This window comes from Mastomys coucha, unplaced genomic scaffold (assembly GCF_008632895.1).
Source record: "Mastomys coucha isolate ucsf_1 unplaced genomic scaffold, UCSF_Mcou_1 pScaffold21, whole genome shotgun sequence".
Classification (NCBI taxonomy): Eukaryota; Metazoa; Chordata; class Mammalia; order Rodentia; family Muridae; genus Mastomys; species Mastomys coucha.
In genome coordinates this window covers 119,333,657-119,360,059 of record NW_022196904.1, presented here as the reverse complement: position 1 = coordinate 119,360,059, position 26,403 = coordinate 119,333,657, and the positions used below count along the sequence as shown (strand labels likewise).

The window sequence follows — 26,403 nt, the reverse complement described above, 5'->3', positions numbered from 1 at the left end:
TGACGCCGGGAACAATGTCGGAATGACCATGCTCATGCTGCCCTGGGAGCCCCTTCTCTTACAATCTGCCAGGCCACCAAGAGCCTGAAGTGCTGTCCTCCGGCCTGCCCTCCCTTCTTCTGCCCGCAGGGACACCCACGGCCACACGGGGGCGCGAGCGTCCGCTGAGCACCTACCTCCTATGCAGAGGTTGAGGAACAAAGAGCTTCCAGGCCCTAACCTGAAGTCCTGGGTCTCCTTCACCTGGATCCATCTGCTTCCTGGGTTCCCGAGTGTCAGCTCAAATTAGGAGTTAACTTTTGCTCAGCACTGTTCTTAGAAATCTGTTAAAGAAATCTCCCTACTCCTCGATGGCCTTTATCCCCAGCCTGGGGACAAAATACAGGAGCTCTGGGACCCTAAAAGGGTTACTGGGTTTGTGGTTTTATGCGCACCCTGACCTGTATTCCCTGCCTCCTCCTTCGAGTTTAGCAGGGTCTTGGCAGCAAAATCCTTTTGTTTTTTTCCTTTTGGTTTATTAAGGCAACTTCTTCACACATTTGGACAAAATAGACACACACCCTCGAGAAATAGAATAACGAAAACGCACAAATCGGCAGAAAAGGAGGCACGTGTCGTGGAAACTGGGTCACCGCAAACAAGGGAAATGACACAGCTAAGCCCTAAAATGGCTTTTTCTCCCTAATTTCCAGATAGACCTCACTGTGTGTAAAACCTCATTGAAATATGCTTCCCGGGCCCCTTATAAAGAGATCCAAAGAGGCTATGTTTCAATCACCGTCAATCATCGAGAATCTATCTGTAGGCCTCTCAGGGATAAGCACAGCTCACCAAACTGCTCTAGCATGCCAGGCAGGGCCAAGTCTTGTGAACCCAGAGAGTCAGAGGCTATGCCTTTCCAAGGTGTGATTGGAGTCCCTCTGAGAAGAAGAGCTGATGCAAGGGGGTGTCAGGATGGGCGGGTGACTCTGCACTCATTTTCAGGGGAGCAAAGATAAACACTGTATTTACTAAAGGAAACCACCCCAGGGTTTCTCCCATACTGTTTCCATGCTAGGCAGCAGAGTTCTTTCTCCTAAGTTAGTGGTTTTCAACCTGTGGGTCTCGACCCCTTTGGGGTTTGACCCTTCGGGGTCAAACAACCCTTTCACAAGGGTCGCTTAAAACCATTGGAAAACACAAATATTTTATGGTTGGGGGAGGGGAGTCATTATAACACAAAGAACTGTATTAAATGGTCCCAGCATCAGGAAGGTTGAGTACTACTGACCGAAGTCCCACTGGCAATGTAAGATGCTCCTATACAGGCCATGGGAATGGGTAGGAAGAAACCTGAGGTCTTCCTGGAGGAGGAGGCAGTAAGCAAGAGTCTGGTCCACAGTGTCACAGTAGCAAAAGCCTCTCATATCTGTGTTTTGTTCACCATCATAGCACTAGCTACACCTGGCTTTCGAACTCTCAGAATGTGGCTAGTCCTTCTAAATTGGCACACAGGGCTCCAGGTGGGACGGATGTTGCAGGTGGGTACAAAAGGAAGAATTGTGTATGATAATTTGTTTAAGCACTGGTTACAACCACATGCATAACTTCTCTGCAGTCTGCTGAAGGGGTACGGGGTAGACTGCTGTAGAGGAGGTTGTCCCAGTGTGCTGGGGGTGAGGAAGAGGAGGAGGAGGAGGAGGAAGAGGAAGAAGAGGAGGAGGAAGAAGAGGAGGAGGAAGAGGAGGAGGAGGAGGATGACAGGATCTGGAGGCTTGGCAGGCAAGGAATGACATGCCATACATTGCTCTTAAATAGCAATGGGCCGGGATTGGAGGTGTTTTTCTGGGAGAGGCTCATTATGAGTAGAAGGGTCAAGAGCAGTGCTCGCAGACAGCTGTCTGTTCTTCCGCACAGACGCCAAGTTCCTGTAATACATCACGTCCTTCAGTGACAGGTAAATGACAGCCTCTCAGCTTCTTTGGGCCTCAAGGTGTAGACCAGGATGTTCAGAGACCTGCCAGAGATTATCAGAAACTTATCTTTTAGGCTAGGAGAGTGGGGGAAGGCACCTTATTTATGCAAATAGTGAGGAGCACAGTGTCATAAAAATCACAGCGCATTTGACAACTGTGCAGGTAGATGAAAGCCAGATATGCTAAGGGATGCTGATGGAAGATGAAATCCACACCTGGGTGCCTGGACCTAATGCTGTTCCTATGGTTCTATGGTCCAATGGTCCTATGGTCCTATGGTCCTATGGTCCTATGGTCCTATGGTCCTATGGTCCTATGGTCCTATGGTCCTATGATCCTATGGTCCTATGGTCCTATGGTCCTATGGTCCTATGGTCCTATGGTCCTATGGTCCTATGGTCCTATGGTCCTATGGTCCTATGGTCCTATGGTCCTATGGTCCTATGGTCCTTGTCTACCACCAAGAGACTTATGGCATCCTAGCTGTGCATGCCTTAACTAAGCAGCTAGACAACTGGCTTCCTTCTCAGATTCATGTTAACTAATAGATGGCAGGAACTCATCCTTGTCCACTGGGAACGGGGCAGAAGGGGGCAGTGTTGAGATGAGAGCCATCACCATCTACCTCTACATTTTAAATTATTATTACCTCTGCATTTCCTCTATGTCTTTAAATTATGAAATTATTCATATATCCAGCAAAGGAGGGAGAATGTGCAGCCCTGCTGTGTGGACTCTGGAGAGAAGAGGTAGATGCATCAGATTTGCTGGATCTTCATGTGTATGCCGTTTTTCTCCTTGCAGGGTGGTCCTTAGGGCCAAATAGATCCTTATGTGTGCCTTCTACCCAGCCCCATACAGTCCTTCCAATATCCCCCAAGGAACTGAGAGGAACAGCGGTACTGACCAGCTGGGGTGCCTTACTCCCGTCTGTGAAACCATGTTCTGTGCAGCCAAGGTCACACTAAGGCTGACCTCTTGGGTGTTTCTCATTGGGTTGTTCTATTGGGGTGTGAGGGCGTGTCGGCAGTGGTGGCTCCAGAATATATTAATGGAGGCTCGTACTAATTATTAGTAATAGTACAGTAATGATAGGGCAGCCAGAAGCTCAATCCTTGATGGTCCTGGAGGTGGGAGTAGTAACCTATGGGGTGGTGATTATCATACAACACACATGGCTTCTCCCATGTGCCAAAGTTTCTGGGAACCCCTGGGAGTAGCCTAGCGTCTGTCCTGTCCTCATCCACTCACGCTTTTTTGGAATCCGTGTGACAGTCGTGACATAGAAGAGCTCCTTTGCTACTGAGAAATCAGATAACTCAGGAAACTGAAGTAACGGGCTCTGTTCACACACGCTAGGACCTACCAGTGAAGGAGGCGCTGCCACATGGCCTCCCACCATCGAAGAGTAAATTCCCTTGGCATCAAAGGGAGAGAGTCCTACTAGAAGGACAGTCTTCTTCTTAAGCCAGAGTCTCATGGAGCCCAGGATAGCCCCCAGCTCTCTTCCTGAGGCTGTCTTTGAACTTCTGATTTTCTCTCTGTCTCTACCTCCTGAAGTGCTGGGATTGCAGGTATTCATCACTAAGTCTGGCTTCCAAAGGGAAGTAGGTCTATATAGTTTGGAATCCTGGATGACATTCAGTATGAGTATGGGGAGAGGGAATACACACACACACACACACACACACACACACACACACACACACACACACGGCACACACGTGGCATCTCACTAGGGCAAATATACTATGTATATATTAATATATATTTGCCCTAGTGAAAGGCCACAGACTGATTGGGCTCTTTTTTCACCCTGGAGTAAGTTGTCTGGCTGTGGTCCTGGACCATGAGCTTGAACTCCAGCCATGCTTCGGACCTTATAGAGATGTCACTTAAAGACTGAAACCCACCATTTTGCATGTAGCCAGGCCCACACTGGCAGTTCCACACAGCCTTTGTTCACCCAGCTTTTCCATAGGGTGAAGGAGACACAACCCCCTAAAACACAAATGATTAAAATTAAACATCTGAATCTCAACAGAGAGTGGCCCAGTGGCCCCTTTCCTTTTCTGCTCTCCCATGGATGGGCTGACCGCACAATTTGCTCCTCACTATGGATAGGATCGTTGGTTTCTGCTGCCCCTAGTTCCCTTTCATTCCATTGATGTATCATTACTAGAGTAGCGGGGGAGGGGGCGTCATGAGGCTTTCTGGGGAAAGAGAAAAGGGCGACTACTCAAGACATTTTATAAAAGGGCAAAATTGGGAAGAAAGGAGGCCCCGCAGGGGGTGGAGGGTGGAGAATGTGGCCTTGTCTGGGGTTTCTTTCAGCTGAAACCTGCCGCCTAGCTGCCTTCAGTTCAAACTGTCACCTTGAGTTCTTGCTGGCTTTTCTGCCCTCACCCCACAAACCTCAACAGATTGGGCCCTATTTACCTATTCACACTCGGCCATGGAAACTCATTAATAGGCTTATTAGTAACAGCATTCACGGGAGGCCATTGACAAAAGGGGTTCCAGCCACTTGAAGAAGGAGAGGGGGTAAAAAAAACGTGCAAAGAGATTATTTTCTCATTCAGAAGCCTGACTGGGAGGAAAGCTTTCCTGGACCATTGAGGTCACTTGAAGTCTAAATGTAAAACTATTTTTTTTTCCCAAAAATTCCAAGCATGCTTAAAAGAAATTTTTTTTTTTAACTTAAAATTTTCCTATTGTGGATTTGAGGCTTTCCTAACTTGGGGGGAAAAAGGTGCTCTTTGGCAATCTGGGCCTTTGGATGGATGGCTACCTTTTCATCTCCATAAAGAACAAATTCTGCACACTGCCTGTGACGTTAAAGAAGGTGTTTTTGTTTTCGGCGGAAGGGCTTCCCTCCCATTCAGCATCTATAAAGCTAGGAATGAATGGGGGGACAGGGACAGCGGCTTCCTGGGCCATTAATTTATGTGAGAATGTGTTAACCTCATTTTCAATGGCTGGTGGACCCACTGCAGTAGGGAAAGGGCCCTGTCCTGGGACACTGAGTTTCCCATCAGTGGGGATCATAAAGATAGAAGTGCCAGCCTGGGGCAGGGCCATAGCCTTTCCCTTGTGACTTCAGGTCAGAGAATGAGCACACATTGACACCCCCAGTGAATGGCTCAGTGTCACCTGGCTGAGGTGTTTTCATTCAGGCCACAGAACTCATCCAAAACACACCCCTTTCATTTGAAAATCGGGCTGTTATTTTTGTTGAATTTTTGAATTCTAATTTCATAACTATTTGCCTGAGGCATTGAAAATGGATTTGCTACTCTTCACTTTTTAGTGATGTCCATAAAAGTTTCCCAGGCTATGCTGTGAATAAAGATGGTCTTCTAATCATGTGGGGCCTGGGGGATCTACGTGTGTAAATGGCATAACGTAGAATATTAGGGATTCTGATACCTCTCCTCTTCCAAACCTGATTCCCAGGTGGGCTTTACTGTCTGGCTTTGTTTGTCTTCGGGCACCAGAGAGAGTCTAAGGCTTTTCTGAACTTAGTGACGTTTTTTGAGTCAGGGTCTCATATAGCCCAGGGCTGACACAAACTCAGCATGTACCTGAAACTGTTTTCAAACTCCTGATTTTTTCTTTATCATGCGAGGTCTGGGAATACAGCATGTGGTACTATGTTTGGCTCAATAATTAAGATTTAATTTATTTAGACAAAATGTAGCTGGCTTCAAACTTACTATGTAGACCAAGTTGGCCCGGAACTCAGGGCAATTCTCTTGCTTCACACTTTTGAGTGCTAGGATTACAATTTATGTGGCCTTGAATTTAAGCACAATTACTCAAGGATTGAATGAAGGAAAGGGAATGCATATTGAAAGATAAATGATCCCAAGATAGTCTAGTGGAAAAGACAAATGGGAGATGCCAACCATTTACAACTTGACCTGACATTTAGTTAAAGATCTTGCTTTGCAACAGCAGAGTATAAGAGTCAGAGAGAGGAATCCAATTTCTCAACTTTAGATGACTTAGGTTTTTGTTTCTGTTTCTTTGTTTCTTTCTTAGGGGGCATAGAGGTCAGACACAGGGCCTTGTACATGCAAGGCAAGACTTCTACCACCGAGCTATATCTCCAATTCATCTCTAGACTCTTTTGGTTTTCTTCCTTTCCTTCCTCCCTTCCTTCCTTCCTTCCTTCCTTCCTTCCTCCCTTCCTTCCTTCCTTCTCTCTCTCTCTCTTTCTTTCTTTGTTTTTGTTTTCTTTCTCTCTTTCTCTCCCTCCCTCCCTCCCTCTCTCTTACTTATTTATTTTCATTTTATTTGATTGGTATGGATGTTTGCCTGCATGTCTGTCTGCACACTGTGCATGCAGTATCTCCAGAGGCCAAAAGAGGGCGTCGGGACCCCTGGAATTGGAATTAGAAGTGGTCGTAAGCCAGCAAGAGGATGCTGGGACTTGAACCAGTCTCTGGCAGTGCTCTTAAACTACGGAGCCATTCCTCCAGCCTCGCTTTCCTTTAAATATTTATTTTTATTTTTAAACGATGTGCCTGTATCTTTGTGTTCACAAGTGCAGCTTCCTACGGAGACTAGAGGCTTTAGATGCCTCTGCAACTGGGGTTACAGGCCAATGTGAGTGACTGATATTATGCCAGCAAATTGGCTTGTGGCCCTCTAGCAGGCAGGAAGCACTGAACTGCTGATCCACCTCTCCAGCCCTTCTTTGGATTTCTTTATGTTAATCTACATTGACGCTATTAAACAAGATGCTTTCTGTTGTAGATTTTGGCTTTTTTTTTTTTTTCAAGGCAGCCACAGTAAAGGGCTCAACTCAGCAGCCAGTTGTGTTAACCTCTCCGATCTTCAGTTTTCTTGTCAGAATCTGGGTATGTTACTCTGCAGGCAGATGTGCGGATTAAGTACAATTACCTAGTCACTTGTTTCCTTCCTAAAGGAGGGTTTCCCAAACACACGCCCCCTGTCTATTGTTCAGATGAACAAGATAACGCAACGTCTTCCACGAACGTTAGCTGCGTCTACTCTCAAAGCTTCATAACCCGAAATGTCTAGCCCCAGTATGCTGCAGACCTATTCTAGGGTGTCTGAAGTTGCACAGCATTCTGTCATTTGTTTCCTAACTTGACGTAAAGCAACCTAACGCATCTACTCTGCACGGAAGCAGGCTAGAGACAGGGCAGTGGCTTACAGGGCCCTTCACTAACCCTGTTCCGAGAGGTCATCTGTGAACCCCAGCGGGAAGCACAGCAGGGCCCCTCGCCTGCCTGGCGGGTGTCTCTTTGCGGCTGCTAGGCGTCGAGAGCAGCGCGGGGCTCGGGACTGCCCCAGCGCGCGGCGCTGATTGGCAGAGCAGGCGCCGCCGTCCAGGAAACGGCTCGGGTTTCAGCGGGGGGCGTGACCCGCCCGAGGAGGCTGCGGCGGCGGCGCGGGCGGCGCAGGGAGAGCGCCGGGAGAGGCGAGCGGCGGCGGCGGCAGGCGCGGAACGGGCGCACTGACGATCGAGCGCGCGGCCGCCAGAGCTCCGGCGCGGGGGCTGCCTGTGTGTTCCTGGCCCGGCGAGGCGACTGCTCTCCGGGCTGGCGGGGGCCGGGCGTGAGCCCCCGGGCCTCAGCGTTCCTGAGCGCTGCGAGTGTTCAGCACTCGCCAGCAAAGTTTGGAGTAGGCAACGCCAAGCCCCAGTCCTTTCTTCTGCTGCTGCCCAGATCCGAGGGCAGCTCCGGCGTCATGTCCGCGCTGTTCTGCGATCTTCGGCGCGCGTGAAGCCTCGGAACCTTGGCGCCGGCTGGGACCCGAGGGATCGTTCCCTTTTTGGAGTTTTCCTCCGAGCTCGTCGCCTGCTCCATCCCGACCCACTCTGGGCTCCGGCGCAGCACCGAGCGCAGAGGAGCGCTGCCATTCAAGGTAATCGTCGTGCCGTACGCCTCTGGGAGCTTCGCCAGCCGGGAAAGTGGGTGTCGTGGGAGGATGCGGGGCGCAGGATCCCCGAGAGGAGGGCGCGGGTAAACCTATTTGGGGGCGCGCCCTGTCAGTTTCTGGCTGTATTGATGATGGAGGAGTGGATGAACGTGGATGGCTGGCTTTGGGGGACTTCTTTCAGCACCTCCATCCAAGGGCTGACATCTGCCTCTGCCGCCGGCACCCCTTTCCTGTCAGACTCCGGCGGGCACAGTACTGCCTATTGGGCGCGTTCCTTTGATCTCAGAGCCGGCGCGCCATGGAGCCGCCTTCCAGTGGCACAGTCCATAGGCGGGCGTTCGGAAAGGGCAGCTTTGGGGTGCCTGGTCCTTGGATTCTGGAAGCTCCAGCCTGGTACTACACAGACCCTTATGAGAGGTTCTTTCTTGGGACGAAGCCGCTGGAGTGTGTCAGGCAACATCCCTCAAGGGATGGAGATGCCGGTGTCACACCTTTGGGGAGGCAGTAGCTCTAGTCCGGGATACTGGTGCTGGCCCTCACCGGCCACGGCGGTAGGCGCAGGAGGGATCACCGCGCGTCTGGGTCTAGGGGGCGAACTGGACCGACTTTTCCTAGTTCTCCTAGCTGCTCCGACTGCAGCCGCGCCGAGATGTTGAAAGCACAGGCGAGTTCTAACTTGCGCGCTCATTCTTTCAGCGCGGGGGAATCGGCCGAGGGCCCTGCGTGGCGCTGGCTTTCACCCTCGCGGCCAGGGGGCAGGCGCGGGAGGCCGGCTTCGGCTCCGCGCCCCTGCAAACTTCCCAAGACCTTCTTTCCTCACCACCCCCCGCACCACCCTCCACCCCAGTTCAATAAAATCTACCCTTAAAGGCAGACTTGCTTTCAAACTCATGGCACCCATTATGTGTTTGGTGTGAAACGCTATCAACATTTAAAACTCTATTGTCCCAAGCGTCCCAAATCCCTGTAAATCTTCCACCAGCCTGGACTCATTTTCATCTGAAAAGCCTGTTTAGTTTGAATAGAAAAGCAATCAGGCGCCCCTCTCGCTCTCGTTGGAATGTCAATTAAAATGCAGATTTCTTAGAGCTCTTTAGCGCCCCAAGAAGAGGGACAAAACAGAATATTCCAGGCTGATAAATGAAAGAAATGCTACAATGAAGTAGGGTGGTGATGTGCACCCCAAACTGCTCGGAGTACCCACTAAAACAGTAGGGCAGGGATTATGGTCTTACTTACGGCAGCTTATATTTTTGGAATTTCGTTGTGTTTAGGACTCCCCTTTATTACCCCCTCTGCCCCCCGCCCCCGCCATGAGCCCGTGACAGCTCCCTACCCTATTCAGTCCCGTGGAGAAGTAAGGGAGCCTTGAGCCAGGGTAGGGGGCTACATTTAATATTAGCCTGGGAATGTTAACTTCTCCCTGGAGAAATCCACTTGGGAACAAAATGCCAATAGCTCGCTCAGCCCGCTGAGGTATCCTGGAGCTACCCTTTAAGGTAGCCGCCCACACACACCCACGCACGCACGCACACACACGCATACACACACCGTACCCCCCAGGTCTTGTCTTAAATTAGCCTGCCTTCTTGCAGGACAGGGAAGAGTGTGTAAACGTGTACAACACTACGCAAGCTCACCAGCCGGGTCCTTTCTGCCGGTCGGTCACTTTGCCTGTCTTTGGAGGCAGACTTGTGTGGAGATGACCCTAAGGGGCGGGTGGCCGTGAAGAGCCATCCGTCAGAGGGAGGATGAGGACTCCTCCCTCGTAGGCTGAGAAGAGAGACCCCTTTCAGGGGGAAAAATAAACACGCTGGGGCTTTCTCTGGGGCTCAGCCTCCAGGAAGGATTATGGTATTGAAGGCAGGAAACTGGGATTGTGGCCGCCAGCAGCATGCTGGGCCTGTGTTCCCAACACGGAGCCTTGGGACCTAATTATCCTGCCTAGGAGGTCGCTCAGCACTTTTGTCCACTCCGGTGAGGAGCTTCGCAGACCTGCTGCCTCCACTTCTCGCCTTACAGAGGTTTGAGGAGGGGGCTCCAGTGGGGACTGGGCCTTCTGTAGAACCAACGTTCGAGTTGAGTCAGCCTGGGGCTCTGGCCATCTTCCTCATTCAGCTGGAGCTGAGGCGCTCCTGGGTAGTGGCTGGAAGGGAAGGTGGGCTAAGCACCATGCAGCAAGACCAATTAGGCTCAGAGATTGTAAAGTTGCTAGAGTGGAGAGAGTTTACCCGCATTCTGAAAGTTCTTAGCAAATCAATGCGAATGTTTGTGTACTCTCCTTTGATACGGTATGTAGAAATAGACAAGGAATTATCTTTTGGGACTCTTGACTTTAAGAAGAAAGACTTGGGGAACAAAAATCCTTCAAGCCGGCTAAAAACATTGGGCACCTAAATGTGGGTGAACGTCTCACACACACACACTTTCTCCACCCCCCCTTCCTGGCTTTTGTTGTTAGCTATACCATTTTACCTGTGCTTTAAAAACCAAACCAAACAGCAGCTTCTTATTTCCCTCTTGGAGATGGTGCATCCTCTCTGCCTTTTAATCTCAGTGAAGGGTGAAAGGAATAGATTTTAGGACAGGGAGGTTCTGGCAGTGTCGAAATCCTGTGTCATAATTGAAAGCATCAAAAGCACGGGATTAGACTTTTTTTTTTTCTCTCTTTTTCATGAAAACGCTCACCCATTCCCCACTCTCATAAAATGTGCATCCCAGGATGCAAAGCCCATGGTTTTGTCTGGTCCTTTCCTGCCATTGGTTTCAGCAGATTCTCTAACGCTTGTGCATTCTGACTCAAGGCTTAGTCACTGAAGACACTGAACAAACGTAAAGTTATTTTGTACTGTGGTAAGCTTTCTTGGGAAATTCTCTGCTTTGGATCTAGTAAGTTGAATGCCCCTTGTAACTGATACTCTGGAAGTTTAGCCAATAGGTTAGGGTATTGAAAGTTCCCAGGCCAATCGCATACCAGGACAGCCTGTATGTCTCATCACCATTACTAATAATCTTGAATTATTCATCAAGGGTTGTATCTGCTCTGTATCTTTACCCCTTTGACGTCGGTTGAAGATATTTAGTTAGTATGCCTGCACACTGCCTTGTAGTCAGTGGAAGGGAATTCAGGCTTTGAATCCCCGGGTTGGATTAAACTCACTCTTTGTAAGTGGCTGCTTGGCGAAAGATTGAAATACACGCCTGCATTTGAAAATGAATTCTGACAAGTGTAAACTGGTGGGAATTTTTTTGTAGCCTTCCTGAGATTCTTTGATTCTGTTGGTCTCCTTTCTTTCTGAGAACCATTCTGAAGCGAGGGCATGCCGCTCAGCTCAGCTGAAATGCGGCTCTCAGAGTAAACCCATCCTCCAGTCAGTTTCTTAAAAGCCGGGGCTGGAATAAGAGAAGTTAATGAGGCTGGTCAAGCCAAGCCCAGAGGTTTTTTTTTGTTTTGTTTTGTTTTTTGTTTTTGTTTTTGTTTTTTTCAGTTGCCCTTGAAAGGAAGGAAGGTCAAGTTGCTTCAGCAACCTGGTAGCTTTGACAGTGGATGGAAGGGCACACTGTGTAGCCTGGTGGCTGGGTCCTACAGCAATGGTTTATCTTTGAGTCTCTTAAAAGTTAGCTTTTAAAAAAAGATTAGCCTACTCCAGCTTGTGGACTACCCTGGAGACACCTGGGACGCTGGGGTGAGGATGCAAGGCTTTTCCGATGATGAGAAAGAATGTGTTTGTGACTGTATTGAGAGGCTGAGGAACAATTTTATCCTATCTGGGTTTAAGCAAGTTGGCACAGGGAAGAGACTGAATTTGGACGAATCTCTTTCAGTGGCAGCAGCAGCAGCAGCAGCAGCAGCAGCAGCAGCAGCAGCAGCAGCAGCAGCAGCAGGAGCAGGAGGAGTAGCATCAGCGACAGCAACTGCAGCCGGAGCACAGCTGCTGCAGCGCCCTGGCTCCTGAGCCCCCTGTGGGCTGAAGGCATTGCAGGTAGCCCATGGTCTCAGAAGAAGTGTGCAGATGGGATTACCGTCCACATGGAGATATGGAAGAGGACCAGGGATTGGCACCGTGACCATGGTCAGCTGGGGGCGCTTCATCTGCCTGGTCTTGGTCACCATGGCAACCTTGTCCCTGGCCCGGCCCTCCTTCAGTTTAGTTGAGGATACCACTTTAGAACCAGAAGGTAAGTTCTCACATGTCATTTTAAGGGTACCGAGTTGTTTTGGGGATGTGTCTGGGGGAAGTGGTCTTTAAATGGAAGGCCTGTTTCAGGCAGCTGCCTTATGAGGGTGGTCTCTCTCCACATCTTCCACATCAGAGCTTAGAAGGGAGGGTCTTGGCTCCCAGGCATGAGTGGAGTGGTTTGGTTTGCTCTGTCCTTTGTGCTTGGGTGAGGGAGGCAGCGGCAGTTCTTGTTTAGCCAGTGCCTTACAGCACTCTGGAGGGGACTTACCTTGGCAGGGTGACTGTGGCCTTCTGCAGTTGCTCTCTAGATCCAGGGAAAAGCCTTGAATCACTATCTTTTGGCTAAAGGAAATAGGCAGCTTCTGTAAGCTGATGTTTTTTTCTCTAATTGTTTAAGAGAAAAGAAGGTTCTGAAGTTGAGCACCAAGAGCCGTGCCATGCTGGATTGGTTTTTAAGCTGTTGGAAGCTCTCTGTGCTTAGGCCCAGCATCACAGAGGGGGCAGGTTTTCTGTTGGGAAGATTCGAAAGTGAATTTGCCAAGAGTCTCCCCCATCTGAGGAAACGCCAGATTTCACTAGTGTTGTTTGACTTTGCACACTTGGTTGCAAATGTGAGAAGCTAGTTGTGAGGAGGACATGGCTGAAATACTGAGCTGGTTAAAGAGATGGTCCTTCTCCCAGGTCGATAGCCAAGCCTCTCTGCTTGGTGCAGCATGGGAATCTGTCATCAGGAAGGAATATTGGTAGGCGAGTTATTTTTTGAGTGGTAATCCGAGCGTGACACTGCAGATCGCAGCACTCATCGCCACTTAATGAACGTGTTTGCTGAGGGCCCACCTGGTGCCGGCTGGCTTTGGAGTCCGTCACGGTCCTGAGTGCTGGCAGGTCATGCACCCTGAATCAGGGTCCTGAGAAGCAGTGTGTTCGTCCAGAGGGGAATGGTAGGAGGGACAGAGTCCCCCCACCCCAAAGATGACCCCAGGAGGGTGTGCCCATCTGAGAGAAGGGCTTGAGAAATGGGTCCCCAGTAAGATCTACCCAGGTACTCTCACTGGCTTTGCGTGTATGAGACTGGGGGACATCGGGCCACACAGATGCCTGGAAATGTTATAAATTACCAGGTGTCTTTGGAAAGGAAATATGGTAGGAGTTTTGTGTATGAGGTGTGTTCAACATACAGCCTCACACCCTGTTTTGGAACCACCTCTTTGTGACTTCTCCTGTGACGTCAGGGAGAGTGTAATCTGCAACAGTGACATGTTTTCAAAGGGCTTAATGTGAGGGGAAAGGATTGGGTTTCTGAAAGTCTGGTCTGCACTTCTTTAATTTTGCTAATAATTAAAATGGATGTTCCCCTAATTGCTGGTTTTCCCTGGAGTGTGTGGCTCAGCACAAACTAAGGAAGCTGAGCTGGGATTTCCTACAGCATGGGCTTCAGAAACAGCCTCGGTTAGGAAAGAATTGTCATTTTTCATTTGGACTCTCGGGGCAGTGTTGCTGTGAGTTGATTTCAGTTGCAGAGTATAAAATGGTCCTGGAGGGTTTCCTGGACTGCATCTAATTACCTAAGAAAGGTTATGAGATGCTTGGATGTGTAGGGAGAAGACAGGTGGGGGAGAGGAAGGACAGTGGGCTGGAGTCCCCCAAATGGCTCTTTGTGTAAGAACTGATATCCAACAATGCTTACATTGTTGAAAGCAGATCCCACCACCTGGGGACCTGTAGGTACATGTATGGTTAGGGGGGAAGGCTGAGAAGTCCCAGAAGTTGTAGGTCACACTTTGCCAATGCCCCTGGGTACACTTTGATAGGTTCAGAGTTTGTAAGAGGTTCGAATCACATCCAGAGTTGGGAGATGCTAAGAAGAAGAAGAGAAAAGAAAAGAAAGGAAAGGAAAGGAAAGGAAAGGAAAGGAAAGGAAAGGAAAGGAAAGGAAAAATGTCTTAAAAGTGTGGAGCTTTACCAGAGCAAGCTTGGAAAATGCATAGAAATCTCAGAGCCTCAATTGGTGGAATCTCTTTATCAGTAGTCATTTAAGAGTAACATCCTCAGATGCCTTCTGAGGACCACCTCAAGAGGTTTAGTTTTCACCAGTGACCTGGACAGAAAGAGCAGAAAGCACAGCTCCTGGCATTGATGTGGCCTTGGCCATTACCATCCCCAGCTTGCCAAGGTGGTGCCAAGTTCTCAGTGCTGCAAACAAGGTACCCTGAGATGAAGGTTGCTTTTGGATGGAGGCGACAGTGATGCTGGATTTCTGCAGGGTCTGTACTTGCTCTCCTTGTCTCTTAGACCAACATTGCCACTGATATCCAGGTGATTAGAAGGCAATCAAGCTAGAGATTAGGCTCCATGCCAGGCTCTCGTGGTGTCTAACATGTTCGTATGTGCATCCCTCCGCCTGCCATATTTGATGCGCCTGGAACTTTGGCTAACATGAAGTTAAGCTTCTGTCTTCTGAAGCTTTACCATGGAGGACGTTGGTTTGCTAATTTAGAAGCTCAGTTTGGATAATGACTATTGGGCCAGACAAATACGTAAACCAGGAAGTTCCTAGAAAGAGCCTGTGCCTCTATACTAAGGAGCCCTTTTGACCCTTTAGGGAGATGTTATTGTTCAGTCCTGTAGTTCTGAGCAGTATATGTAGTCGTGTAATGTATGTCCTCACCCCCCACCCCCCATCCTATCCTGTCTGTGTGTCTCTGGACATTTTCTCAAGTGGCAGCAGCAGGGTTGGGTCAAGTCAGTTGACCTAAGAAGACAGTCATCTCTGTAAGATTTTACTCAGTATTTCAGAATAGAGATGATTGTATCCAACTGGTCATCCCTGTGACAAAGGACAGCAGTCTCAACAGTTGCGGATTGCGGAGGGGTGGTCCTGATTCTAAGTACTGTTCTGTTGATTCATATTCTGAATGTTGCCAGTGTAGTCAAGCTTGATTACTGCCAGTCTTGGCTCTTACTTTCAGATTCCTCCTGACATTGTCACCTGCTCTGGTTAATTAAGTCATTGTTGACATTAAGGGAATCTGTTTACCCCAGCCCAGTAGGAGCTAAAATAAAAGGGCTTTCCCAACCCCAAACCCTTAATTACTTTCCCACCCTCTGTTAAGTGAAATGTGCAAAGGGACGGCCTGGGGGTGGGGTGAGGTTGGGGGGTGGGGGAGTAATTTGCATGACTTAAAAACCACCCACTAATTCTTGGGCAGTCTTCTGGGATGGTGCTGTTCTGGATTGAAGTGAGCCTTTACAAAGTTCACCAGGAGAAACCTCACCGAGTGTGAGGTCTGCGTGGAGACCTGTTGAAGGTTATTTTTTTCCCCAGAGTAGTTCAAGTCCTTTGTCAGAGGGTATCCTACATGCTGGGGCCTTAGCCCTCCACATTTAATTTCCAGTTAGAAGGAGAGAAAAGAAATATCGGCATGGTGCAAGTGGATGCTTAAACATAAGTCTTGTGTTTCCTATTATCTGCATTTTTTGTTCCTCAGTATGAGTGTGAATATTTAAGAGTTGACTGTAATTTGATAGTTCGCTGAGGAACAAGGGCTTATTCTTGGTCAATTAAACCAAATGCAGGCGCATACTGTTAAACACACAATGAAGTACACATTCTTTATTAGAATATAGCATATTTCACAATTCATGGGCAAAGAACTGTGTTTAATATTACTCTTAGAACAAAAAATCTGGCCAGCCCAGAAAATTGGCATTTATATAACTCTCTCTTGCTGGCTTCCACTGATCTGAATAGAGCAAGTTTGTGTGTGTGTGTGTGTGTGTGTGTGTGTGTGTGTGTCTGCCTGTCTGTCTGTGTTGCCTGTTTATTTCAATCAGTTAAAAGACTAAATTGTTTCCTTAAAAAAATAGCCACTCCTTCTCAGCCAGCCTCTAAAGACCTCTTGCTGGTTTTAAGAATTTATTTTTAAATTATTTTAAATTAGGTGTATGTATGTGTATTTCTGTGTAGGTATGTCCACATGTGTGCTGGGTCCCCTGGAGGTTTTTGATGCCTGGGAGCTGGGTCTGGAAGTGAATATGGATCCTCTGCAAGAGCAATGCATGCTTCTAAAAACTGAGCCATCCCTTCTGCTCCAAGATATTTCAGATTTTTTTCTTTTTTCTTTTTCTTTTCTTTTCTTTTTTTTTTCTGTTGAGGGTGAGAATTCAAACAACCAAGCATTCCAGTATGAGATGTTTCCAATATCTGATTTAATGAATAATTACATGGTTATGAAATAACTGGGATAGTGTTTAAACAGGAAGGGGATGTTTAATGTTCACATTCTCCATGGAGTGCATGCAGTAGCTCTGTGCATGCAGTAGCCCTGTGTGTGCAGTAGCCTTGACACTTATAGACAGCTTGGGTACTTACATAGTTAGGGTGGTCATAAAAAGACAACTAAGTCCCTTTCATCAAGGTCTGTCTTACTTTTCCATTTCTGATTGAGTCCCTGGGATTGATCCAGCAGGGTGTCTTGTCTTGGTCAGCAGCTAGGAGTTATTTGAGGGAAGGGATGCTGCAGGCTATTTTTACAGATAATTATGGGTTTCCTGTAAAGAACTGTCCCTGTAGGGGCTGGAGTGATGGTTCTGTGATGAAGAGCACTTCTTCCTTTCGCAGAGGAGCCATGTTGGGTCCCCGACACCCACAGGGAAGTGCTCCTGAAATGCCTTTATCTCCAGGTGCTGAAGGATCCAGTGTCTCTGACCTACTGTTGCCTGCACATGCCCTTCTCACACGTGGGCTGCCCTTGCCCTTACTGTCTTATGGCTTCATAGAGAATGATGGGGAAAAAATCCAAGATGGTAGTCCCACTGGTGACTAAAGGTGTTTAGTAGTAGCCTTTTCTTAAAATACAGTTGGTAAGCAAAGCGGTTGCACACCTTTAATTCCAATACTAAGGAGGCAGAGGCAGGTGGCTCTTTAAGATTGAGGCCAGTCCTGGCCTGGTGTGCAGGCCAGGACTGCACAGAACAACCCTGTTTCAGAGAACAAAACAAAATGAAAAGACCAAATCAACACACACACACACACTTGCTGCAAGGTTCAAGTTGTAGTTTTGCAAAAGTGTATTTAACCTTCAGGACTAACTATGATCATTCTTTTGTGCTGGTTTTTTGAGATGGGCATCTCCCACAGACTGGCTTGGGATTTGCCCTGTAGCCCAGGTTGGTCTAGAACTTTCAATCCCCCTGCCTCAACTTCTACTCCGTCATTCTTGAAACGCATGTCTCTCGATTTTCAGTAATTTTGAAAAACTTGGACTTGGATTTTATGGTTTACTTATTTTTATGTGTACATGTGTTTTGCCCCCATGTATGTATATGTGCCATGTATGTGTCTAGTGCTTGCAGAGACCAGAACAGGACTTGTAGTCCCCTGGAAATAGAGTTATCTTTGTAGTTGTGACCTGCCGCATGGGGTCTTCATTTCACCCAGGGCTCTCTCCAGCCTGTGATTCAATGTGGAATGTGCTGCTTGGCTGCTTGAGGCCACCGTAATGGTGTGCGTTTTGTGGACTTTTTACATTTTGAGAATAAATGAAAGTCCACTGCTTGCTTTTGACTGGGTCAAGCCAGGGAGCTAAAATCATCACATACTTCTTCTTTAACTCCTTGTCCAACTAAAGAATCATGAATCCCGAGCCATTTCTGGACAGAGAGAATTTCAGGTTACGGTGACCATGTTTTATGAGGATGTTAAAAATAGCTCCTAAGGAGAATGCTGACAGATTCAGGAAGGAGAACCTGCCTGGCATGTTTATTTGTGTGTTATTTATGTAGTACTTTGCTGAGATATCTCAATTCTGAGCACTAAGGAAATCAACTCATTGTTTCCTAACCCTGGAACTTGTTTTTTTACTTCGTTATACCTGAAAGTTTATAGACTGTTTTCCCCCCATATGTGACCAAGTGTTTTAAAGGTATCTAACACTGAAATGGCCAACTTGGTATGTTTGTTATGGATTGAAACGTGATCTTTGAGACTAGAGATCTCTGTCAAGTTTATTCTCTTTGGAAATCCTTCAAGTTCACAGACAGCTGACAGTTAGCTAGCCCTAGAGTCATGTGGTTTGCTTCAAGCCGCCTCCTCCCTGTTCCACCCCAAACCTTTGGATTTCTACTAAGACTGTTGCTTAGCCAATTGTAGCAGGTACCTTACTGAATATGTAGCCTTTATGGATATATGTTTCAGATTTAAAACCACTCAGGTCTTTAAAGACTAAGGAATCCTGATCCGACATTTGACTTAAAATTTTAAGTAGAAACTAGTAAAGTTGGTTTTGAATAGTATGTGTTGTGCTTGCTGGAGGTACAGTCTCATAGGAAATAGCCTTTGGGAGCTGAGTTTGAATGTCTCTACTATCTACTTGACCTCAGTTGAGGGAGATAACCTGGTTGAAATGCCAAGATACTATCTCTCTAAATTGTGCAGACTGAATACAAACTAGACTGAAGTTCCTGGCCCGGCATAGGTGCAGAGTAAGTGCTGATTTCCCCCCACCCCACACCTTTGTCAAAGTAAGTAAAGCCCATATTTCAAAGACCTAATATGATGCTTGCCTTGTAATTTATAATGATAAATGGCAAATTTTCAGACATTTAAGTAGAAACGAACATTAGACCTTCCTTTATCCAACTCTGTTTTGGCCCTCTTGGGTTTTTGCAAGCCCCCTGGTGTTTAGACACGTGACCCCTTTATCTGCTTACAGTTTAGGTATTCAAAGTTGACTTTTTTTTTTCCTTTCTTTTTTAAGGAAGTCAACCATAGCCATGCCACACATAGTGAGAATATGTCATGGTCATGGGTATAATTTGGCAGGAGAGTCCTCTGTTTGAGGTTTCCAAAGGATCAACGTAGGCCAATGAAGGGTGGTGGAGAGGTTGGTATGAGCTTGGTTGGGTATGTAGGATGTGTTGGGTATGTTGGGTGTGTTGTAGTGTGCTGTGCCAGTGGAGAACCTGCCCACCATCACAGGTGGTGCTTGCCTTTTGCCATCTTCTCCTGTAAAGCTGCCTTCCATTTGTCTGCCAGGGGAACTAGGTGCTAGGCGTCTGGTGGGCTGCATGGAAGGGAGTTCAAAGAATTGTGCTAGATCCAGACTAGTGGAAGAGCTGAGCATTCGTGTGCATGGTTCCTCTAGGAGGGGCTTATGATGGCAGAGATTCAGGGTGAGATCATGTCCTTCACCTCAGTCCTTGGGCTAATGATGGTTTCCATGGGAACGGATGAGCTCATGGTCTTCACTCCATGCCTTTTGATAATGATGCTGAAGGTGCTGAGGCTGAAAGTGCCAGGCCTTTATTAAGTGCCTGTAAATGTCTCACATGTGCTAGGGATGTTGACAAATTGCCGCTTCCCAATAAACAGGCAGATCCCAGGATCCCATTTCATGAATAAAAATTTTGCAATTCTTAGAGATGCTGTGGTTTCCAGACACCTTCACAGTGACCACATACCCACCCTGTAGGTGAATTTATTGGTGAAAGATGGATTTTACAGCTCATTTCTCTTTTCTCAGCAAGAGGATATTTGGTGGAGTGTTGGGCACCCCTCTTGTTTGTTTTTCTTCACCCCCCTACTTTGAACATTAAACTTCAGAGGACAGGCTGGTTGACTCTGTTTCTCCCTCAACTACCCACACTCCCTTCCTTAAGTCCCTTGAAGAAGAGTGTCAAGCAATAAAAATTTTCTAGCACTTATATTCTGTAGTTCTTTTATAATGGCCTCTGGTGATATATAGGGAATTGGTCATACCCTCTGATGCTGTGGGTACCAGTGGGACACAGCCTAGATGGTGACTTACGCAGAGCCACTGGACAAGAGCTCAGATCAAGAAGGGGCATCTTGTTCTTCCTTTCCCCAGAGCCTCCAGACCTTAACTTCATTGAGTCACTGTTCTGATAGCATTCCAAACTTCTCCTTCCGCATTTCTGTCTTTTTGCAACAAGGTGAGAAATCAAAGGCCACCTGCACAGGACTACCCGGAACTCCTTCAGCCTGTGGTCATGGAAATGACAGGTGTGGAGGCCCTTTCCTGGCACTTTTTTTTTCTTCAGAGATTAGGGACTCCCCTATCTTCTCTCCATCTTCTGTCTCCTCCCCTCTCTCCCAGGGAGAAAAAGAAAAGAAAAAAATTCCAAGAACGAGAAGTGTGGCCCTAGGGGCAAAAGGAGCCCGGAAAAGAAGCCTGTTTTTAAAGCAAGCAAAGCTCACTTTGGTGGCTTAAAAAATAAAAAAATGTGACCTCTGGTTGCAGCTGGGTATGGAGGTGACTTTGACTAAGATACAGATCTTTATAGAGGTCCTTTGTGAAGTGGGTGGGGATGCTTGGAGGCTGCAGGTATGAAGTGAGGCAAGATCACTGCTGCCAGGAAAGACCCACATCAGCTTCCCTCAGAGCTGTACAGCCCTTGCATATAATGACCACTTCCCAAGCTGGTAGAGAGAAGATGGCATCTATTGGTGTGCTTTTCCAGTCTCAGGGTAATTGGTTCCCTTTGAGTTAGTTTCCCAACTTATTGGTTGATTGGTTGACTTAGGGTCTCATGTAGCCCTTCAACGTCTGATTCTCCTGTCTCCACCTTACTGAGTGCTGGGATTTCAGGTAGGTACCACTCTAGTCAGTTTCCATCTCATCTTTATTGTAGAAAAGTGTCCACCCTGGAAGGGGTGGCCAGTCTGAGGAAGCTGCACTATGCCCAGTAGCTGCTCCTTGATGTCTCTTTCCTGGCACTTGACTTCTCTGATTGGTTTCTTGCCTAGCCATCATGGAGGCAAGGAAATGGTAAGGGTTGAGAGGCCAGAAAACCCCTGCTGGTCTCGGGCAGAGTAATGATGACTTTCTTGACTGGCACAGTGACACACCTTGTCCTCAGGAAGCCACAATGTTCGGGCACCTCGCCCGGATCTTCCTAGACTCAGTGGTGAAGTCTGAAGGGAGCCACTTTGCAGATTTGTTTGCTTTCTGAAAGCCTTCCCCTCCAGGCAAATCTGAGGTCTGTCAGGCAGGGGAGAAAGGTTAACCATGGCGGCGCCATGTTAATTTGGAACTTCCAAGCAGGTGTGGCTTTCAGCCTTCTTGGATAGCATCCCCAGACAGAGAGTCCCCCCCTTTCCCTGCAAAACACTACAGAAAAGTGATCCTTCTGGCTCTGGCCTGCCTTTCTAGGTCCTGTAGTGTTAACCAGCTGGAATGGTGTGTCCCCCAGCTCCAGGACGACCCCTGCCCTCTCCCGAAAGCAACTTTCTAGGAGGCCATTGCTGTCCAGCTGCTTGCTGACCGTTCCTCTAGCAGAGATTCCCTTCCAGCTTCCACACAGGCCTGAGCCAGCAGAGCTCCAACAACAGGATCAAACCCATTCCAAGAGGAAGGCCATCTGTTCTTCAGTCTCCAGCTGCTGGCCCTTCATTTGCAATTGGCTGGGAGGTTTCGGAGGGGTCTGGTCCTGGGGACCCATCTGCAGTCTCTGAATGGTGTTATAACTGGGGTCCTGCTGAGAAAAGAAAGGCCAAGCCCTTTAAATGAACTTGCTGAACAATACCTCCCCAAAGGTGTGGAGTCAGAGAAGCTGGAGGCAGCCTTGCCCTCGAGGGCTAACTCTTAACCTTGCCTTTGTAGTGGGGGCCCCTTTAAAACGGTGTCTTTATTCAGAAAGTACTTAGCAAGTGGAGGAGGGAGGGGCTGCTCTGAACGAGGAAAATGTCACATAGGATTTGGGCATCGATCTGCCCCTTAAGGGAATTAGAGGGCAAATATCTCCACTTGAGTGTATGCCATTTATTGAATATTTATTTATCTCAGTGTCAGAGAGGCGAGCTTGTTCCAGATGCAGCTTCTAAAGAGCCACAGGCAACATGAAGTCCGCGCAAACTTGCCTCTGGAATGCAGTTCGGCCTCGGGAACACCTGCCAATTACCCTAGTTCCCTGCAGGCAGGTCCTCAAGCTGTCCATGCTTTAGGCACTGTGTTTCTTGGGCCTGTCTGTAGTTTGGTGTTAGGGCCCTTATTCCCAGCATCCCTGGGCTGGGGTATGATAACTAGCCTACTGCTGTAGGGACTTCCTGTAGGGACCAGGGTGTAATCGGGTGTGTGTATTCATTGAGTGGACGAATAACAGGTGTGCAGGTGTTGTTCACCTTAGTTTTACTGACAGGGTTTCTCCCTGATGGGGAATTCACCACATAGGCTAAGCTGGCTACTCAACAGGTCCCCTAGAGATGTATCTGTCTCTCTTATCACTACTAGAACCAACATTTCTTTTTTTTTTCTTTTTAAATGGGGGTCCTGAGGAATTAAAGTCATGCTTGCAACGCCAACACTTTATGGACTGAGCTATCTGTCAGCCCAGCCCCCAAAGGTAGAGTACACTGTACGCCTTTTGGCTCACTGGCTTCTTGAAGCAGGTATTAGGCATGGTCTGTAAGAGGAGGAGCCTTCCAGACCTGCAGATGTTTAGTTCCACTTGAGAACCTTGCAGGAATCCTCACTTAGGGAAGCAGCGTATATAAGATGTGACAGATTTGTTCATTTGAAAGAAAACCCTGGTTTGGAGTCAGAGGAAAGCAAGTGGATATTCTTACGGGGCCATCTGAGTCCTCTGCTCACTCATCTACTGACCTGTTAGAGTCAGGTCATGACCCATAAAACCAAGCCCCAGGTGGCCCCTGGCTGGTGCAGAGCTTCAGGTAGAGCACTTGCCCTACTGTGCACAGAGTGCTTCCTCTCAGTGTACCCCTCACATCAGGGTCAGTGAGGGACTTACCAGAAAGCCTTGGGTTCTCTCTTTGTGCCACCCTTTGCCAGCAGCTGGCCTTGGTGGTATCTCAGGGACAGAGGGGACCATTCAACATGACCAGGTTCATTCCGGGCAGCAGCAAGTCTTAAGCTTTGGTCTTTGGACAAAGGGTTTCTGAGCTGGCAGTGCCATCCTCATCCGGGAGCCCCAGTCTGAGCACCCAGTCCATGCCGGAGGCTGACCCTGGATTGAGGTCCTTATGCACGATAAACCTAGGTCATTGCATTCATTTTTCCTTCCTCCCACCTTCTTGGAATGTCTCCATGAGACATTTGGGTAAGGGTGAATATGTCTGTGTGTTCTACATGGATAAAACATAGGCTGTAATGTCCTGGGGATGGGATGATGGCATGTGTCATAATTGGAATCTAGAAATCTTATAGAGGAGACATTTGCACAGGAACCTCTCAGATGGAGAAGCGGTTTGGGTACAGGGATCAGGGACAAGGGACAGAGGACAGACAGTACCTTCTAGCTAGGCAAGCCACCATGTGAATGAACTCGGGGAGGAAGGGGAAGGGGGGAATGTAGTACTCAGGTAATGATGTAAATTAATTTCCTAGAGAGACACTAAAACAGATCTTAAGACTGTATTACTATAGGTTGGGTACATTCCATTTAGGCCTTTCCTCTTTAGGAGACCCTATGCTATTCCTTGATGTTGTAGCTACAGGGAGCAGAAACCTGGCTCCCCATAAGGTTCAGCAGACTTTCCCGGTAGCCTTTGTCTGCCTGTGGATCCAGCCCTAGATGGCAAGGTTTGGGGAACAACATGTCCCAAGGAGTCCTGGAGACCTTAGGAAACCTGTGCTTTCACTTGCAAGTGTGTCTTCAGGACGCAGGAGGCCCGGGCCTGGCTGGCTAGGCTGTGGATACAGACTCCTCTTTGTGCCTCTGAGCCACGAGTGCTGGGTACTTTGACATAACTTGTAATGCCAGTTTCTACTTCCTGGGTGCTATGGAATCTAATGGCTGAGTTCTCTGGGATATACGCTCGGAACAAAAGGTTCCATTTTGCTGTTCTTGCTCAAGCAAAACATCAATAGCTGGGGGATTTGTGTGGTTGCTCAGATTTTATCTCTACTCGTGTCTCGGTGGCCCAGTGGGAATTTCAGTCTTAGGAGTGTATGAATTGAGAGCATATGTTGTGACCAGGTGCCTCAGTCACTGGGACACTGTCGTGGAATGACAGGATTGGGTGGGAAAGGGGTGCAGGTAGGTGAGGAGCGAAGCCACCACTGTGAGTCTCCAAGTATTGGGTGATACAGTGACTCATTCCTTAGCGAGGGCTTTCTTGGCCCCTTTGCCTTTTCTGCATTTTTATTTTCTCCTGGGCTCAGGCATAATTTCTTTCAAGCATGGAGGGCTGTTCACTCTGTTTCTCAAAGCTAAACCTAAATTACGAGGGGTGTGCCTAAATACGTAATGTGTAATGGTTCCCATATTGAAACATTTGCTACCTTCTAGTCGTCTCTGATGGGCGGCTTGAGCCAGCACAGGGTTTCTGGGGCTGTCAGACTACTGCGGTTGAGGTAGCTATTGGTGGGGGTTATGCTAACAGGAACTTGTCTGAAGAGATGCTCCAGCTATTGGTTGTAAACAAAGGCAGCCTATTCACCTCTTTCCTCTCCCTAGCCTTACCATCCCACCCCCTACCCCCCATTTTTTAATGCATCTGTATTTCTTGAGGTTGAAAACTTCCATCTTTGTCCTGTGTGGGTGTTGGCCCCCTCTTCTCTTTAAGGATAAGTTGTACAGAGGCCTTATAAGGATGCTCTCAGGATGTGCAAGTTGGCACTTGTAAAGGCGAAGCTTTGAAAGAGTAGGAGCTGCAGCAGCCAGCTCTGGGGTGTCATCTTTGTGTCTGAGGACAGGCTAGCAGAGGAGGTCCTTCCTGACTCCACCCCATTGTCCTTAATACCTTTATACTGAACTCTGGTGCCAGCTCTATGCTGATCACACCATGCAAAAAAATGTACAGAAGAGGCTCTTCCAAGGTCCCCAGTCTTGCCAGGTGTCATGGGTTTCTAAAAGCCTAAGTGGGCATTCCAGTGCCATGTGCCCTGCATTCTGGGCATCCTTGATTCGAAGTTACAAAGAGCCTTTCAAGTTCTGTACACTGTTCTATGGGTGGTGAACACAGCTCACCAGGACCATGGAGCAGCCACTGCAGGGCATCTTTATGGCTTGGAGGGCAGAGTGGGTCAACTCACTGCCACTCACCTGTTATGAACCCAGTGTCTTGTGACTTTGCAGTGACATTTGGCAGCTTGATCCCCATTCTCCGTCAAGACTGTTGTCAGTCCCGTGGCTGTGCTGTTTATTTGTCTTGTATTAGATGGCACTGTCTGGGAGAGTGCCGGGCTGTGGGATTGTCCTTGTCCCAGGGTTCCTGGGCGGTCCTGCTGGGCTAGAGGTGTGCTGGAAGGTGGGGACAGTTTAGCTGGGCAGCCCAGTCCCTTGACAGGTCATGCCTGCTGGGGCTGCACCTTCTCCTGCACCCTCCTCCTTGCCTTCCCCTGCTGCCTCCTCTCCTCTTCTCACCTCCCCCTTTCCTCCTTGTACTTCCCTCTTCTAGGTGGATCTATCCTGATTCTGCTTTGTCCTTTCTAGAAGAATGTGTTTTGGGATCAGATTGTGCCTTGTGGGGAGACCTCCCTTATGTGGGGCTGTTTGAGGTACCCCACTGTATCTTTAACTGAGATCCTTTAGACACTGACAAAGAAGTCATCCTGGGGACACCCTAGAAGTGGCTGGGTGTAAACTGCAGGGGGATTTGTTACCCCAGAGGTGGTTGGCAGAAGTGGCTCCTTCTCTCTGCCTGGTGGGAATCTGCCATGCATCCTGAGGGAGATGATTGGCCAGGGCAGGACTTGGATGCCCATCTGTTCTCTGTTTGCACTCGGGCGCCATTTCAGAAACCACACGGGAAAAGTTTATAGGCAAACATTATAAAAAGTGACAGTCTGAAGTGCTGCTATCGCTGGCTTGGCAACATACAGCATTACCTGATGCAGTGTCCCACTTCCAGACGCTCTAGCTGTTCTGGAGCCTCAAGATGGCCATCCTGATGGTGCTGGGGAAGATTTCGTTTGTATGCAGTGAGGTGTCTTAGCCTCAGCCTCATCTGCTTCTTGAAGGATCCCTTTCTAGGGTGACTTCCTGCATAGCAAGGTGTCATACCCCTCCCCACCTCCCCCAACTTACAGGAAGGTAAACACAAGCTGTCCCTGGTGACATTAGGTGAGGTCCCACCCAGAGGTTGTGACCTACATAGATCTGCAGAAGGACTTAGGGGAAGGGTCAGGAAGATTCTGCCTTAGTTTCCCTTTTGCCTGGGTCAGAAGCCCCTCATTTCTAAATCCCTATTACCTCCCAGGGAATAGTGACTTGAGGGATCTTTGGGAGGAACGGGGGGCGGAGGGGGGGATGGGGGGAGCTCATGGCAGGGTGATAGCCACACGTGTGTTTTTTAAAGACAGAGTCTCACTACATAGCTCAGGCTGGCTTTGACTGAACTCAGTAGCTTAGGTAGGCTTTAAACTCTGAAGCCA

At 48.3% G+C, this 26,403-nt stretch overlaps 1 protein-coding gene across 13 annotated transcripts in view; it reads left to right on the top strand.

The window, feature by feature from the left end:
* The first annotated feature begins 7,371 nt into the window (after positions 1-7,371).
* The window catches only part of Fgfr2 (fibroblast growth factor receptor 2), a 104,592-nt gene continuing 85,560 nt past the window's right edge, over positions 7,372-26,403 (top strand). For 7 of the 13 annotated variants that reach the window (XM_031388519.1, XM_031388516.1, XM_031388513.1 and 4 more), the window contains exons 1-2: positions 7,373-7,853; positions 11,694-12,047. In XM_031388519.1, coding sequence (XP_031244379.1) covers positions 11,882-12,047 — 166 coding nt within the window. In that variant the 5' untranslated portion in view covers positions 7,373-7,853; positions 11,694-11,881. Of the gene's footprint in view, positions 7,854-11,693; positions 12,048-26,403 lie in introns of all 13 variants that reach the window. The other 6 variants (XM_031388520.1, XM_031388517.1, XM_031388515.1 and 3 more) reach the window with 1 other exon arrangement.